The sequence below is a fragment of the Penicillium vulpinum genome, assembly GCF_028829585.1.
Source record: "Penicillium vulpinum strain IBT 29486 chromosome Unknown utg000004l_segment0_segment0, whole genome shotgun sequence".
NCBI classification, from domain to species: domain Eukaryota; kingdom Fungi; phylum Ascomycota; class Eurotiomycetes; order Eurotiales; family Aspergillaceae; genus Penicillium; species Penicillium vulpinum.
In genome coordinates, this window is record NW_026643244.1 from 7,108,546 (window position 1) to 7,121,926 (window position 13,381).

Consider the following 13,381-nt stretch of genomic DNA (forward strand, 5'->3'; position numbering starts at 1 on the left):
CATCAATTGTTCAGACATCACAGATTATATATTAGACATCGAGAATTGCACTTAATTTATAGATGTACACAACATACAAAATATGGCAAAACCCAAGGTGGCGAACTGGTAATCGACGTACCCGTAGGATCCGTATAGACCCACCCGGTCCAAAGAGCGCTGGTCTCCCCGAACACCTATGAATCATCATGAACCGTCATTGTATCGAGCTTTGGACCAGGGGTATAGCGCCATTGATCTCGGCCGACTCGCCAAGTTCTCCAAAAAAAATCCGCTCTTATGACTCAACATCATCTTCTTCAATTTCGCACATCTAAACGAAATGAACAGCGACGACCTACATTAATGCCAATGGATTTCTTTCTCCCACTTGCGACCGTTCAAAAACCTAACGGAACTTGACTTGGACTCATATTCGTACGATGTCGCCACGAGACAATCAAAACGATACCACACAGCCACCGAAAAGTGAGAATGTAGATTCATATCAGTCGAAGCATAATCATGGCTGGCGCCATCTCGTGCGGAATTTCACACCTGCGTAAGTATCTCGGGCGTAGGTTCTGGACTTTGCTAACTCGTCTTGTTCAAGTTGGTTCTCGGTGAATATGGGCACCGGGATCGTTTCTACTCTGCTCAACACTTTACCTTATAATGGCAGATGGCTATACTGGATATCAGTGGTGATATTCTGTTTGAATGTGCTGCTTTTCATCATCTTCCTCGCCATCACCATCTTGCGATATATCCTCTACCCAAAGGCCTTCTACCTCATGGTGACCCATCCCTCGCAGTCGCTTTTCGTCGGAACGCTTCCTATGGGCTTCGCCACAATCATCAATATGGTTTGCTATGTCTGCGTGCCAGCCTGGGGAAACTGGGCCGCTTACTTTGCCTTGGGTCTGTGGATTGTAGATGCTGTTCTAGCTGTTATGACATGTTTCGGGATACCGTTTATTGTGTATGGAGTACATATATCTCCTGATGAAGATACCAGGACTAACTCGTTTTCTAGGATGACTCGAACGGCGCACACTGAAATACAGGAAATGGGCGCTGCTTGGCTGCTTCCCATTGTATCTTGTGTCGTTGCGGCGGCATCAGGAGCTATTGTGGCTGATGTACTCCCGAATCCCCAGCATGCTCTGGGGACTATCATTGCAAGCTATTTTCTATGGGGCATTGGAGTGCCTCTGGCAATGATGGTCATTGTGATTTATTTGTTGCGTCTTATGCTGTACAAACTACCACCTAGAGCAGTGATTGTTAGCACGTTCTTGCCTCTTGGTCCTCTTGGTCAAGGCGGATTTGGGTAAGTACTTCCGAAATGGCTAGAAGATGCGAGTCACACACTAATCCATGGATCCTTTCTGTATAGAATTCAAAAGTTAGGGTTGGCTGCACAAAAGGTCTTTCCGCTTACAGGGACGTTGAGACCCGGAACAGGCGATATATTCTACGACATCGGCTTCATGATGGGTCTTCTTATGTGGTCATTTGGTTGTCTGTGGCTGTTCTTTGCAATGGCTGCCATTATTCGCTCGAGGAAAATTCCATTCAACCTCGGGTGGTGGGCATTCACCTTCCCGCTCGGCGTGTTTACGACCTGCACTATCCAGCTGGGTAAAGAAATGCCCTCCAGGTTCTTCAAGGTTTTGGGCACAGTAAGATACTTCAACGCTAAATTTTTCGGGTTCAAATGACTAACTCATCCTAGATACTAGCCGTTTGCGTTTTATTAAAATGGATCGTGGTGTCGCTCTTCACGCTGAAGGGGGCTTTCAATCGCAGTCTATTTGTGGCACCCTGTCTGGCTGACTTCCAGGAGTATGAGCCTCTGAAGTTCCAGAAAGAGAAGCATGGAGCAAATGAATAATCATCATCTGTTTCATAATGAGGATATTGACTTCCACAATACCTTAGTTGGCTTTCAAGTAGACTAATCAACTAATTAGTCGGAAGACTCAATAACGAAAGACCGCCAACTCTTGATCAGTACTAAAAATCAGCCTTCACTTAGGCTGGAGATAGTTGTTGATAGTAATGACACCTTAAAGCTTAGTATGTAGAGTACATATGATGTTGACACCCTCGTATTCTATGACATCGTATAGGAATACCGGTATTTGATAGCCAGTTTGAGGATTAAGTTTCCCACTCTGTAGGTAAAGAAACAATTTGCCAGATATCTGACGTTCGTTAAATCCCGGGGCCCCGGGATTTAACTGATTATTAACCAAACCTTAGCCACCTGCCCAGGTGGGCAGGGACACAATTCTATTACGTTAAACTGTTGAGAAGAGTATTACAAATAAACTGCCCACAATATTCATACGGTGAGCTGTACAGAAGCTCACCGACCCCACGTATGGCGTAGGCACCCCTCTTCACAAGGTATATCAAACCACCACATCCAGAAAGGTCGAAAATCCAAAAGAACAAAGCACTTGATTATCCTCCCAGTCTCCACATCTCACCCTCCACATCTCACCATGTCCTCCACCGTCAAATCTTTCCGCCAAATCATCGGCATCCCCCCTTCCTCCGCCTCAACCAGCGACTCAACACTCATAATCATCGACGCTCAAAACGAGTACGCCACCGGCCTTCTCGCAGTTGAACAAGTCGCCGAAACCCGCACGGTGATTTCCAAGCTCCTGGAAAAATACCGACAGGATGGCAACGGCAAGAACATCGTCCATGTCGTGCACGAGGTGCCTGCCGGTGCACCCGTCTTCACGCCTGCCACTACTCTCGCGCAGGAATTCGAAGAGCTGACGCCCAAGCCGAGCGAGAAAGTCATCACTAAGAACTCTCCGAGTTCTTTTGCCAAGACCGATCTACATGATTACTTGCAGGGATTGGGTCAAGTAGGTCGGAAGATCGTACTGGTGGGTTACATGGCGCACATTTGCGTTTCTACCACCGCACGTGCGGGTAGTGAGCTTGGGTATGATGTGCTCGTTGTGCGGGACGCTGTGGGAGATCGTAATATTCCCGGTGTGGATGCGGAGACTGTGGTCTCGGTGGTTCTTAGTGAATTGGCTGATGGCTTTGCCACGATTGTCTCTGGGAGTGAGATTAGCTCGTGATTTAGTGGAGTGGAGTGTATTTCGGGGTTTTTTTATATACAAATTGTGAACAATTCAGCCCTCTGATATATTAAATTCCGTCATCTTCTAGCACGTAAGATATTCAAGCTCAATTGGAGAGTTCCTCATTAAAAGGAAGCTGATTTCAAGGGCGGGAGTGCTAATTCTAGACCAGCCTTGCAGCACAATTGGGTGGAATATTCGAGAAGTGGCTTGACTTGCCGGTCATCCCGTATCTGTTAGGATCAGGTACGCAACACCTCGGGAATCATCCGATCACCTCGGGATAGTATACCTAGACCTATTATAATTGGGGCACCAAACCTGAAAAAGCGAAGCTAACCAGAAGGAGATTCACAGGTTTGCAGAACAGAATGTGGGGTAACTCAGGCACCTGTATGTACGTATATGTGTGCATACATATTTATGCACACACATCTATGGACCCATTTCCCCGTCCTCACTCTCATTGCCTATGTATTTATATATAGGAGCACATATAGGAATACATATAGTAAATAATATTCTCCGGAAAGGAGAATTCAAGCCCTGGAGAATATCATAGGTTTCGTAATACAAAGGGCACGTCCCACAGGCCAAAAGTCCAAACCAACTCTAGGCAGCAGAGTTATATAAATGTATAGAACATTATAACACGTATACTACTATAGTCCAGTAAGGAGGAAATCAGCCCTATCCGTGGTGGGTCCAAGCGTTCAGCCCTACGGTTTACACTTTCCCAGTCCTTCCAGGTTGATACGGACATGTTCAATCCTCACATCCTACACAAATTGTTCACTCAAGTTTCTCTCAACCCGGAGTAATCACCCCTGACGCGAGAATGACCTACTGTCCAACCCATCCATGATTGGTCAAAGTCAATTATCTCGGTCAATCAACATTAAAATCACGACATCGCCCGTACCGAAGTATATGGGCCATCAGCCCTATGGTCCGGGTCTGATGGACTCAATATGGCCTTTCTTACTGGGCATCCCCTGTTTCTTCTTCGTCCTTCAGCTCATCTTCTCTCTAGCAACCTGGAGGGCCAGCCATGATCCTCTAGACTACGAAGAACCGGAGAAGACCAGACGCAACAATGGAGAAGACTATCTCGACTCGAGTCGGCCGCGCTTTCGCAAGACTTTTAGGAATTGACTTAGGTCCGACTCCTCCGGTTGTGGGAGATGAGGCCAGGACTTATGGCTATTATGAGCATGAGCCCACCGTGGGAGACTGGTTTCGGGGTCATACACCTACTGACCCTCAAGTTCGTTGTTATCTCTGGGACCTGTTTCCTTTTCTTCATTGGATTGGGTATTATAACGTGCAGTGGCTGGTTGGGGATCTCGTGGCAGGTGAGCGAAGCCCCATTAAAAACAGTCAAATATATGCAGATACTAATAGATAATCTCTGACAGGCATTACTGTTGGCGCTGTGGTCATCCCACAGGGTATGGCATACGCTGAACTAGCCAAGCTACCCCCGGAGTACGGTCTATACTCTTCATTCATGGGGGTCTTGATCTATTGGTTCTTTGCGACGTCCAAGGACATCACTATCGGGGTAAGAGCAGTCCCTGTTTTTTTTTTTGTTATTTGAAAAAGTTAACACTCTCAGCCTGTGGCGGTCATGTCCACGCTCATGGGCTCAATCATCATCAGAGTTCAAGCAGTTCACCCCGAGATACCTCCCCCGGTCCTTGCTTCTGCTATGGCAATCATTTGCGGTGCGATTGTATTGTTCCTCGGGTTGCTTCATCTGGGCTTCATCGTTGACTTCATCCCTCTTCCTGCTATCACTGCTTTCATGACGGGGTCCGCGATCAATGTCTGTGCTGGCCAAGTGAAGACGGTCCTCGGCGAGAAAGCGCATTTCTCTACGCGTGGAGCAACCTACAAGATAATTATTGATACGCTGAAGCATCTTCCATCTACTCAAATGGACGCTGCTATGGGGGTCACAGCTTTGGCAATGTTATATGGCATACGGTTTGCTTGCAATTATGGAACAAGGAAGAAACCACACAAGGCAAAACTATTTTTCTTTCTGTCCACACTGCGCACTGCCTTCGTCGTTCTTTTCTACACCATGATCAGCGCTGCGGTTAACCTCCATCGACGTACACACCCTGCCTTTAAGCTACTTGGTAATGTTCCTCGGGGGTTCAAGGCTGCAGGAGTCCCCAAAATAGATATTCCAATTATCAAGGCATTTCTTGGTGAGCTCCCTGCTGCTGTGATTGTTCTGTTAATTGAGCACATTGCCATCTCGAAATCATTCGGTCGTGTCAATAACTATACGATCGACCCATCGCAGGAATTCATTGCGATTGGCATATCAAACCTACTAGGACCATTTTTAGGCGCATATCCAGCTACAGGCTCATTCTCGCGAACTGCTATCAAGGCAAAGTGCGGCGTACGCACTCCGCTCGCAGGTGTGATCACTGCCGTTGTCGTCCTTCTTGCAATCTATGCACTGCCGGCGCTGTTCTTCTTCATTCCCAAATCCTCCTTGTCGGCCGTGATCATCCACGCAGTCGGGGATCTCGTTACACCGCCCCGTATCACCTACCAATTCTGGCGCGTATCTCCAATCGACGCACTCATCTTCTTCATGGGTGTGACTGTGATCATATTCTCAACCATCGAGACAGGAATTTACTGCACAATCGGCGTATCGCTCGCAGTACTCCTCTTCCGACTCGCCAAAGCGCGAGGCCAATTCCTCGGCTACGTCCAGGTTCACTCAGTCGTGGGCGACCACATCCTCAACATATCCCAGGGAGATCCAAACCCAGAATTCGACGATGACACCAACATATCCCGAAGAATCTACCTCCCAACCGAACATGAAGGCGGCACAAACCCCCGAATCAAAATCCACCAGCCAGCACCAGGGATCTTCATCTACAGAGTCTCCGAAGGATTCAACTACCCCAATGCAAACCACTACACAGACCATCTAGTCAGCCACGTCTTCAAAGAAACTCGCCGCACAAACCCCCAAGCATGGGAAACACCAGGCGACAGACCCTGGAACGACCCAGGTCCAACGCGCGCCGAGCGCAGAATCCTCCTAGCAGAAACACCCACATCCCCGCTCCCAACGCTCCGCGCCATAATCCTTGATTTTGCAGCTGTCAACAACGTAGATGTCACATCCGTGCAGAACCTCATCGACGTCCGGAACCAGCTAGACCGCTGGGCAGCCCCAGACAGCGTGCAGTGGCACTTCGCGCACATCCAGAACAGATGGACGAAACGTGCTCTGTCAGCCGCTGGGTTCGGGTTCCCTGCTGTCTCTGACGGGTCAGGGCCCCGATTTCAGAGGTCGATTTTTAACGTTGCGGAGATCCTGGATGGTAGTTTACCGAGTGCGGCGGCTCAATCTCAGGTCGTCGAGTTGAGGGAGGACTCAAAGGATTTAGAGACCGGTCTGAAGGTTCAGGAGAGTAGCGCCTCCTCGTCGGTGATGGGTGTTTCTGAGGATGATATCCAGGTTATGGGGACTGAGAGGGATGCAAAGGTTAATACTCATCGGCGGCCCGGGAAATCCGGCATCGGGACTGTTATGGCTGTTGTTGAGGGAATTAACCGGCCTTTCTTCCATGTGGATTTGACTAGTGCTTTGAAGAGTGCTGTTGCTGATTCTTAGGGATGCATATGCTGGCATACAATCGTCCTTGGTCAGGTCCACAGGTGTATTCTTGCTTTTCTATGGAGTAAGACCTGCTTGCTTCGAAGGTTTTTTTTAATTAGCTTGAAACTCTTGTTAGGGATTATCCTTATTTCAGAGAATTGATTCACTGCAACTCTACTGGAACTAGGACTCAAGACTGGCGTTGTCAGATCTCGCATAGATCGAAGACTAGTCCTATTTGCGGCTAGCTTGTGGATGCGGACGATCTTATCTGTATTGGTGGCTGAAGAAAGCTCCGGGGTCACTTTGTGAAAAGAGACTCTTCAGGATACTATTGCCTACAATCTCAATAATAAGGTATGTTATATGTTATATTAATCCCGGAGTATATATGTTCGAGATGATCATTTGTTAAGAATTCATGCATACTCTCGGTGTAGGCACAGTTGTTGAGTAACAGGGGCTGTGGTGAAGTCCAACCTTCCGGTTAACACACCTCAACGACTGCACAACTGAGTACCTGGGGTCAGTCAATGTCGTGATATGCGGCAGTTTCATCTCCCGAGAATATGAAATTCCATCGCCGGGGATAACTTGGAATACCCTCGGTATCCGATGTATCCGTCAAGCACCACACATCCCTCAACGCGAACGCGATACAAGTACCGATAAATCTACACTCAACAAACCCAATCTACAGACACAGTCCTTCTTACCGAGCCAACCATCTCGCCCAAACGGAACGCGGACCCTCTCGCAAAGTCTATATCTACCGGTCTATTGCACACATCCGCAGCCCCGAGATCGACGGGAAACGCCAAAGCCTACAATGTATGCAATAACCTGTCTACCGGTCTACAATGCAGATCTCCCTCTAGCTATCTGTGACAGGGATGATGATTCTTGGTGGCTGGATGTAGCAGACGGTGTGACGCGTATCTATGATAGTGCGCGCAAACCCGGGACTGCTTTGTGGGCTGCATCGAGGCTGGAACGGGTATTGTGCCCGCCGAAGGGTATCAAACTGCGTTGATCAGGGATGTGAGCAGTCGGTGCGAGAATCGACGCTTTCAGTCAGATCGGAAGGGCGTGAAGGGACGCGTCTTGGTATATATCGTTCCTGGTAGACGCTGTTGCTGGATCATATGCCGCGGTTAATAGCGTTTCTCGGACACGTTGATGAAAAACTTGTTTGGCGATTTAGGTACGGAGGACTCCGTATCTCCGTACTCCGTTACTGCATAGGCTTATCCGTGGGGGCGGATGCGGATATATTGGCGGAAAACCCGCAGGATCTGGCGTGTGCTGTCCGACGCATTAGCTGCAACACGTAGCGCTGACACTAGGCTGGTTGCATGTGGTTTTCTGCCGAGGGCGGTTCAAGGGAAAGAGATAGATGTGCCGGGGACACACGGTCTTTATGTTCAAATGTTTGAATTGAGAGAGTGGATATAGATCTAAGAAACTAAGCTATGGATACCTGCTATTAAATACTTATGTGCTCCGTATGTTGTACTCGGTACTCCGTACACTATTCTATTATACGTGAGGCTATACGGGATGGCCAACTGGCCTTATGACCTCACATCCGGTCAATGATGAATTGATGAGTCGAGTTGGATACCATACGTGTATTGGTATTATACCCGAATACACCCGGCATCGGAGATCCCTAATCTTACGACTTCCCTATCACAACTATCTTTTTTTTTTCTTCATTTCCTTTTCTTTTGATTCAATTGCTGTTCTTTCGTTGCAATTGCAATTGCCAGGATTACAATTCTATGCAATTCCCATCTCAATGGCTGTGATAGCTTGAAGCAAGGAAAAAACGCGTAATGGCCCTGAAATCGAGCTTGTGTGGGTCCTGCCAAGCTGCGATCAGCCGAAATTACCCAAAATCGAATTCCCGGCAGAAATGCTGAAAGAGCCTCTGGTTAGCCCCTTTAGGAAGTACTAAATTGTGACCAAAAAAAAAATTGAACTGGGGGGTTTTGTATGTATATAAAGGGTTGTTCAGCCCCGTTGAAGGGGGAAGTTGGGATATCCATTTCTCACCTGTGAATGTGTAATCCTTTCAGGATCCGGAAAGAGACCTGTTTCTGATAGTCGGGTTATGGCGGGTCAGAAATCCAGTCTAAGTGGACCGGTGAGAGGACACGATAACCCGGTTTTGATTTTTTTTCGCTTTTTACCCTTTTTTTTTGTCTTCGGTGATTTTCTTTTTGAGCCCCTGAGTCTAGAAATTTATATAAAGCAATCGGGTACTTCGCCTGCAGGTTCTATGCAGTCTCTCTTCTTCTATATCGGCATGTCATATAACCCCGAGAATTCTCAGAATATGACCACTCGGTAAAGTGGATTACCGAAGGATGAAAGGGGGGAATATCCACTTCCACATTTCCATTCTCCTTTCAGCCGACGATTGTGTTGGTTGCCCAGTGACTCCGTAGTTGGTGGACCTGGAATCCGAGTCGGGCCGGTTTGGGCGACGCCGGGAACAATCCCAAGAATTATAGCGGACCGGTGTGGGTTATGATTGGTTAAGGGTGAGCTGTGGGTGGATCGACCCACTGGATTGGAACATGCTTAAGATCCACTGCAAGGGCAGTTTAAATTAATTTCTGTTTTTCTTTTGTTTTTTATCTTTTTTTTTTTCTATTATATTGTATTATTTTATTATGTTCACCTTTTCATTTATCCCTTGATCTTTGATACAAAAATTGTCTAAAATGTATAAGTAAATACAAAGTGAAGGGTCTCATCTTAATGCAGGGGTTATATTCTGATAGATAGACAAAAAAAAAAAAAAGGACAGTGAAATCCTAGTGGACCCAGTTGGAACAATACCCGAGTGATTCCGACAGCAATACGGTAAGAATGGGATAAAAACAGAATTCAAGACTAAACAAGACTAAACCAGAAAAAAAAAAGTGATCAAAAAACAGGTTCAAACAATACCAAAACCATCCCCCCAACATTCCTTAATAGTGTGATTTGCATATGAAAATACTCCGGAGACGCACAAAACCTAGGGCTTTTTTTTTCTTACCTTACCAACAATACAAGAACTAACACACTAGCCCGGGCGAAAATTTGGCCGTAGAGTATTTATGTCCTAGTGAGTGCCGTCTCCCGTAGTCTCCCAGCTTTTTCTCCCTGAAAAGTCCATCTCTCTCCTCTTTCCTTCTTTCCTCCTCTTCCACCCCCAAAACCCTATAATCCCTCTATACCATCCAAAATGGCCACCACTCGTGTCTTCGCCTCCCGCATGGCCTCCGTCATGGCCCAGACCTCCAAGGTCGCCCGCCCTGCTGCTCGCTTCCAGCTCAACGCTGCCACCAAGCGCACCTTCACCCAGAAGGCCCCCGCCTTCGGTGCCCCCAAGCGCATCCAGTCTCCCACTCTCCTCCAGGCTAAGGCCTTCCAGACTGCCGCCCGCCGCCAGTACTCCTCCGAGGTCGCCTCCGCCATGGTCGAGGTCTCCAAGAACATCGGTATGGGTTCCGCTGCCATCGGTCTCGGTGGTGCCGGTATCGGTATCGGTCTCGTCTTCGCCGCTCTCCTCATGAGTGTCTCCCGCAACCCTGCCCTCCGTGGTCAGCTCTTCTCCTACGCCATTCTTGGCTTTGCCTTCGTCGAGGCCATGGGTCTGTTCGATCTCATGGTTGCCATGATGTGCAAGTACGTCTAAATTATTCACTCGGGTGTTTTTTCAAGGGGATTCTTTGGAGAAAGAAACAAAATGTCTTCCAATATAAAGGTTTTGGGGCTTTTTTGAGAAGAGAGAATCGCTTTTTCCCAGCCGAGGGTATTTGGTCGTGATGTATTACCATGTACTACTTTCAGCGTCATCTACAACAACTTTTTTTTTCCTTTTCTGTACATATAGAGTCCTATATGGCCCACCCCCTCATCGACCATCCAACCTATCAAAGAGCCAAAAACTACAAAAAAAAAACTCTTCTGTGTTGCGTCTTGACGGCCGTATAAGATATCTCTCTTCCTTGTTTCTTTTCTAGATTTTCACCATTTCACCCATGGGGTGAAGGGGAAAATATCAACGTATGGGGAGGTTTAAGAGCTATCGACTCAGTACTCTATACTCGAAAAGCTCAAACCTCCACGTAGACAAGCTAACAAAGCTACAACCCCAGTGGATCTGAAAACAAACAGCTCCTTCGTTTCTGGGGGCTCTGATTCTTCCCCCATTATAGCGGATGTTGCTACGGGTCCTGCAAGTATTTGACCCGCTCTACAACGAACAACTACGCCACAACTACCATCCATTGGCCTACAATAGACGGTGAGAGCAAACTAGAGAGGGTTCACAAGACAACCGAGCTATTTTATCGCTAATCAGTAGTGTTGGCGGGCCTCAATTGAGCATGGAGGACCCTCGACGTAAAGAGTTTTTTTTTTTTTTTAGCTCCCGGGCCGAGGGAACGGCTTTCCCGTCAGCTGACTCATCCCCGTGACATCAGCCCATTCCATTCCAGAGGCTACATAGGTCTGCATACTGCATGCAGGACTTGAAGGGTCAAGCAGGTCATATTGCATTGTAGCCTGGGTGTCTTGGGAATTTACTTTGTTGATGTGGAATGTTCGGTGACTTCCCCGGTTATATCGAATTTGGGCTAGTCCGCTTTTGGTTAGTGATATTATCAAGTATATTTCGATGATATTAAAGGATTCTGTATATAGTCTTTCTTCCTGGGTTTGTAGGGGTTTCTATATATTGGGGGTGTTTTTAGGGCTTAGTGTTTTAGATACCTATTGTTCAATTGACTAATATATACAATGTCTCTAGGCCTGATTCGCAGGGGTCCAACCTCAAAATATATACATCCGCAACAACCAACTCATATCAACAATTCATTTTTTCTCTAGATTCCTCTAGATTCTTCTCTAGTTTAATCTGATACAATAAACACAAGAATAGAGCCATGATCATTGTACTCACCAAAGGACTTCTAAATTTATCACTACAAAGAACTCGCCTAGCTGGAAAATCGATGCACGTGCCATGTAGACAGTGACACGCGTCCAGTTGGAAGGAGCAACCCTAGAAAACCTCAAGTATACCAAGAAATATACCATTGAACGATATCAACGCAATTAACAGAAACATTCACAGAAAAACGACTCCAGACATGCCATAACCGCTCGATGAAACTGATGAAACGCTGATGGGGAATATGTATCACCAGGACTCGAAAGAAAAACCCGAAGTGTAAGCGCACACAAAACAAAAAAAAGCAAAAGCAAAATCAAAACACAGCTAAAAAATCTCCAAATCCTCAAACTCAACCACCAACCCATCCGCCGAACCCGTCGGCAAAGAACCATCAAGCGTCATCCCATGCATAGCATCCCACATAGTGCCCCCACGCGACAACCCCATCGGCCGACTCGCATAAACGCCCACATGCACAAACTTATCCTCAACCCCATAAAAGAACCACGTCACCTCCCGCAACTTCTTCCAGCTACTCCCCACCGCCCCAGGCGACATGGCGAACACCGACGCCGATGGAACTTGGTACCAGATCCACAGCGCATGTCCAACCCGCTCGAGCTTAATGCGCAGCGAGTGAATCGCCAGTCCCGCCTGCGCCGACTGCGCCAGCGGCGACAAGCACCAGTCCGCCCCGTCGGCTGTCGCGCTCACAGACGACGCGTTCACTGTCCCGGATGAAAACTCCATGCCGGCTTTCACCCATTTGCAGGGGGAGCGTGGCGCGCTGCGGAGTCCTGATCCTGATGGCGTGTGCGTTCGTCCATCGACGTCAGAGGAGAAGGATTGTGGTGCGGCGCCGGCGAAGATCACTAGCCCGCCTTGGTCCCATTCCATTTCCCAGTCTGCGCTCACGGTCACTTCTGCTACGACGAAGGCGTGGCGGAGGGATGTGAAGACGATTGGGGCTGTTGAGGTTTCGCCGTTAGGTGGTTTGCGCCAGAGGTCTGTGTTTGGGCCTGCGCGGAGGGTGAAGTATTCCATGCATTGGGGGAGTTCGAATGTCGGGGGTAGGTTTAGGGCCGTGAAGGTTGATCCATCTGGAGGCATCTTTTTTGGGGCTTTTTTGGGGGGGTTTGGAATTCTTGAATTGGGCTTCCAATCGCTTTTTAATAGATTGGAGAGAAGGGAAAATAATTGTAGAGTCACTCTGGGTGGTTTTCTCGAAAATAGGAACACCCCGGATGAGATGCAGCTGTTGATACTCTTTTAAATCCTCACTGACGCTGGGATCACAGCATTTGCTTCTAAAGTTTAAGCAAGCGCACTAATCCAAGTGAAGCGAAACATGCAAGTTTTGCAGAAGACAGAGAGGAAAAAAAAAAAAAGAAACCAAGAATTGTTGGGATACGATACGATGCAGTCGAGAATTGGGATACGCCGAATGCGGGTTGCGCCAGACCTGGAAATGGGAACACCGAGAAAAAAAGCAAAAGGACAGCAAAAAAAAAAAAAATTAAAGGGAAAAGAAGATCGAATAAATTATTAGAACTAGGTAGTACTTATATAGTGAGAAACAAGTGTTGTGTGTGCGTGTCCTACTGGATTTCAGGGGATGATCTTCCCAGAAGTCCGGCCGGGGATGACCCTATCGTGGAAGCAGAACCAGAGTGCTGGGGACTTGAA

The 13,381-nt window shown here is 47.5% G+C and overlaps 6 protein-coding genes across 6 annotated transcripts; 5 read left to right on the top strand and 1 right to left on the bottom strand.

Moving 5' to 3' along the window:
* Window positions 1-422: 422 nt before the first annotated feature.
* On the top strand, window positions 423-1,876 carry N7479_011207 (TDT family transporter; the record flags this gene model as incomplete). The annotated part of the gene is made up of 4 exons (XM_057258898.1): window positions 423-541; window positions 593-1,312; window positions 1,379-1,664; window positions 1,718-1,876. The coding sequence occupies 4 exons, from the start codon at window positions 423-425 to the stop codon at window positions 1,874-1,876; spliced, it is 1,284 nt and encodes a 427-aa protein (XP_057106356.1).
* Window positions 1,877-2,492: 616 nt separating this feature from the next.
* Window positions 2,493-3,092, top strand: N7479_011208 (putative isochorismatase family hydrolase; the record flags this gene model as incomplete). The annotated part of the gene is made up of 1 exon (XM_057258899.1): window positions 2,493-3,092. One exon carries the CDS (start codon window positions 2,493-2,495, stop codon window positions 3,090-3,092), a length of 600 nt encoding a protein of 199 aa, XP_057106357.1.
* Window positions 3,093-4,191: 1,099 nt separating this feature from the next.
* On the top strand, window positions 4,192-6,753 carry N7479_011209 (SLC26/SulP family anion transporter; the record flags this gene model as incomplete). The annotated part of the gene is made up of 3 exons (XM_057258900.1): window positions 4,192-4,450; window positions 4,514-4,659; window positions 4,714-6,753. The coding sequence occupies 3 exons, from the start codon at window positions 4,192-4,194 to the stop codon at window positions 6,751-6,753; spliced, it is 2,445 nt and encodes an 814-aa protein (XP_057106358.1).
* An 814-nt stretch (window positions 6,754-7,567) lies between these two features.
* N7479_011210 (uncharacterized protein) lies at window positions 7,568-7,771 on the top strand (the record flags this gene model as incomplete). The annotated part of the gene is made up of 1 exon (XM_057258901.1): window positions 7,568-7,771. The coding sequence occupies one exon, from the start codon at window positions 7,568-7,570 to the stop codon at window positions 7,769-7,771; it is 204 nt and encodes a 67-aa protein (XP_057106359.1).
* A 2,208-nt stretch (window positions 7,772-9,979) lies between these two features.
* On the top strand, window positions 9,980-10,432 carry N7479_011211 (ATP synthase subunit C family protein; the record flags this gene model as incomplete). Its single annotated transcript, XM_057258902.1, has 1 exon — window positions 9,980-10,432. The coding sequence occupies one exon, from the start codon at window positions 9,980-9,982 to the stop codon at window positions 10,430-10,432; it is 453 nt and encodes a 150-aa protein (XP_057106360.1).
* Window positions 10,433-12,019: 1,587 nt separating this feature from the next.
* On the bottom strand, window positions 12,020-12,805 carry N7479_011212 (uncharacterized protein; the record flags this gene model as incomplete). Its single annotated transcript, XM_057258903.1, has 1 exon — window positions 12,020-12,805. The coding sequence occupies one exon, from the start codon at window positions 12,803-12,805 to the stop codon at window positions 12,020-12,022; it is 786 nt and encodes a 261-aa protein (XP_057106361.1).
* Between the last annotated feature and the right edge of the window lie 576 nt (window positions 12,806-13,381).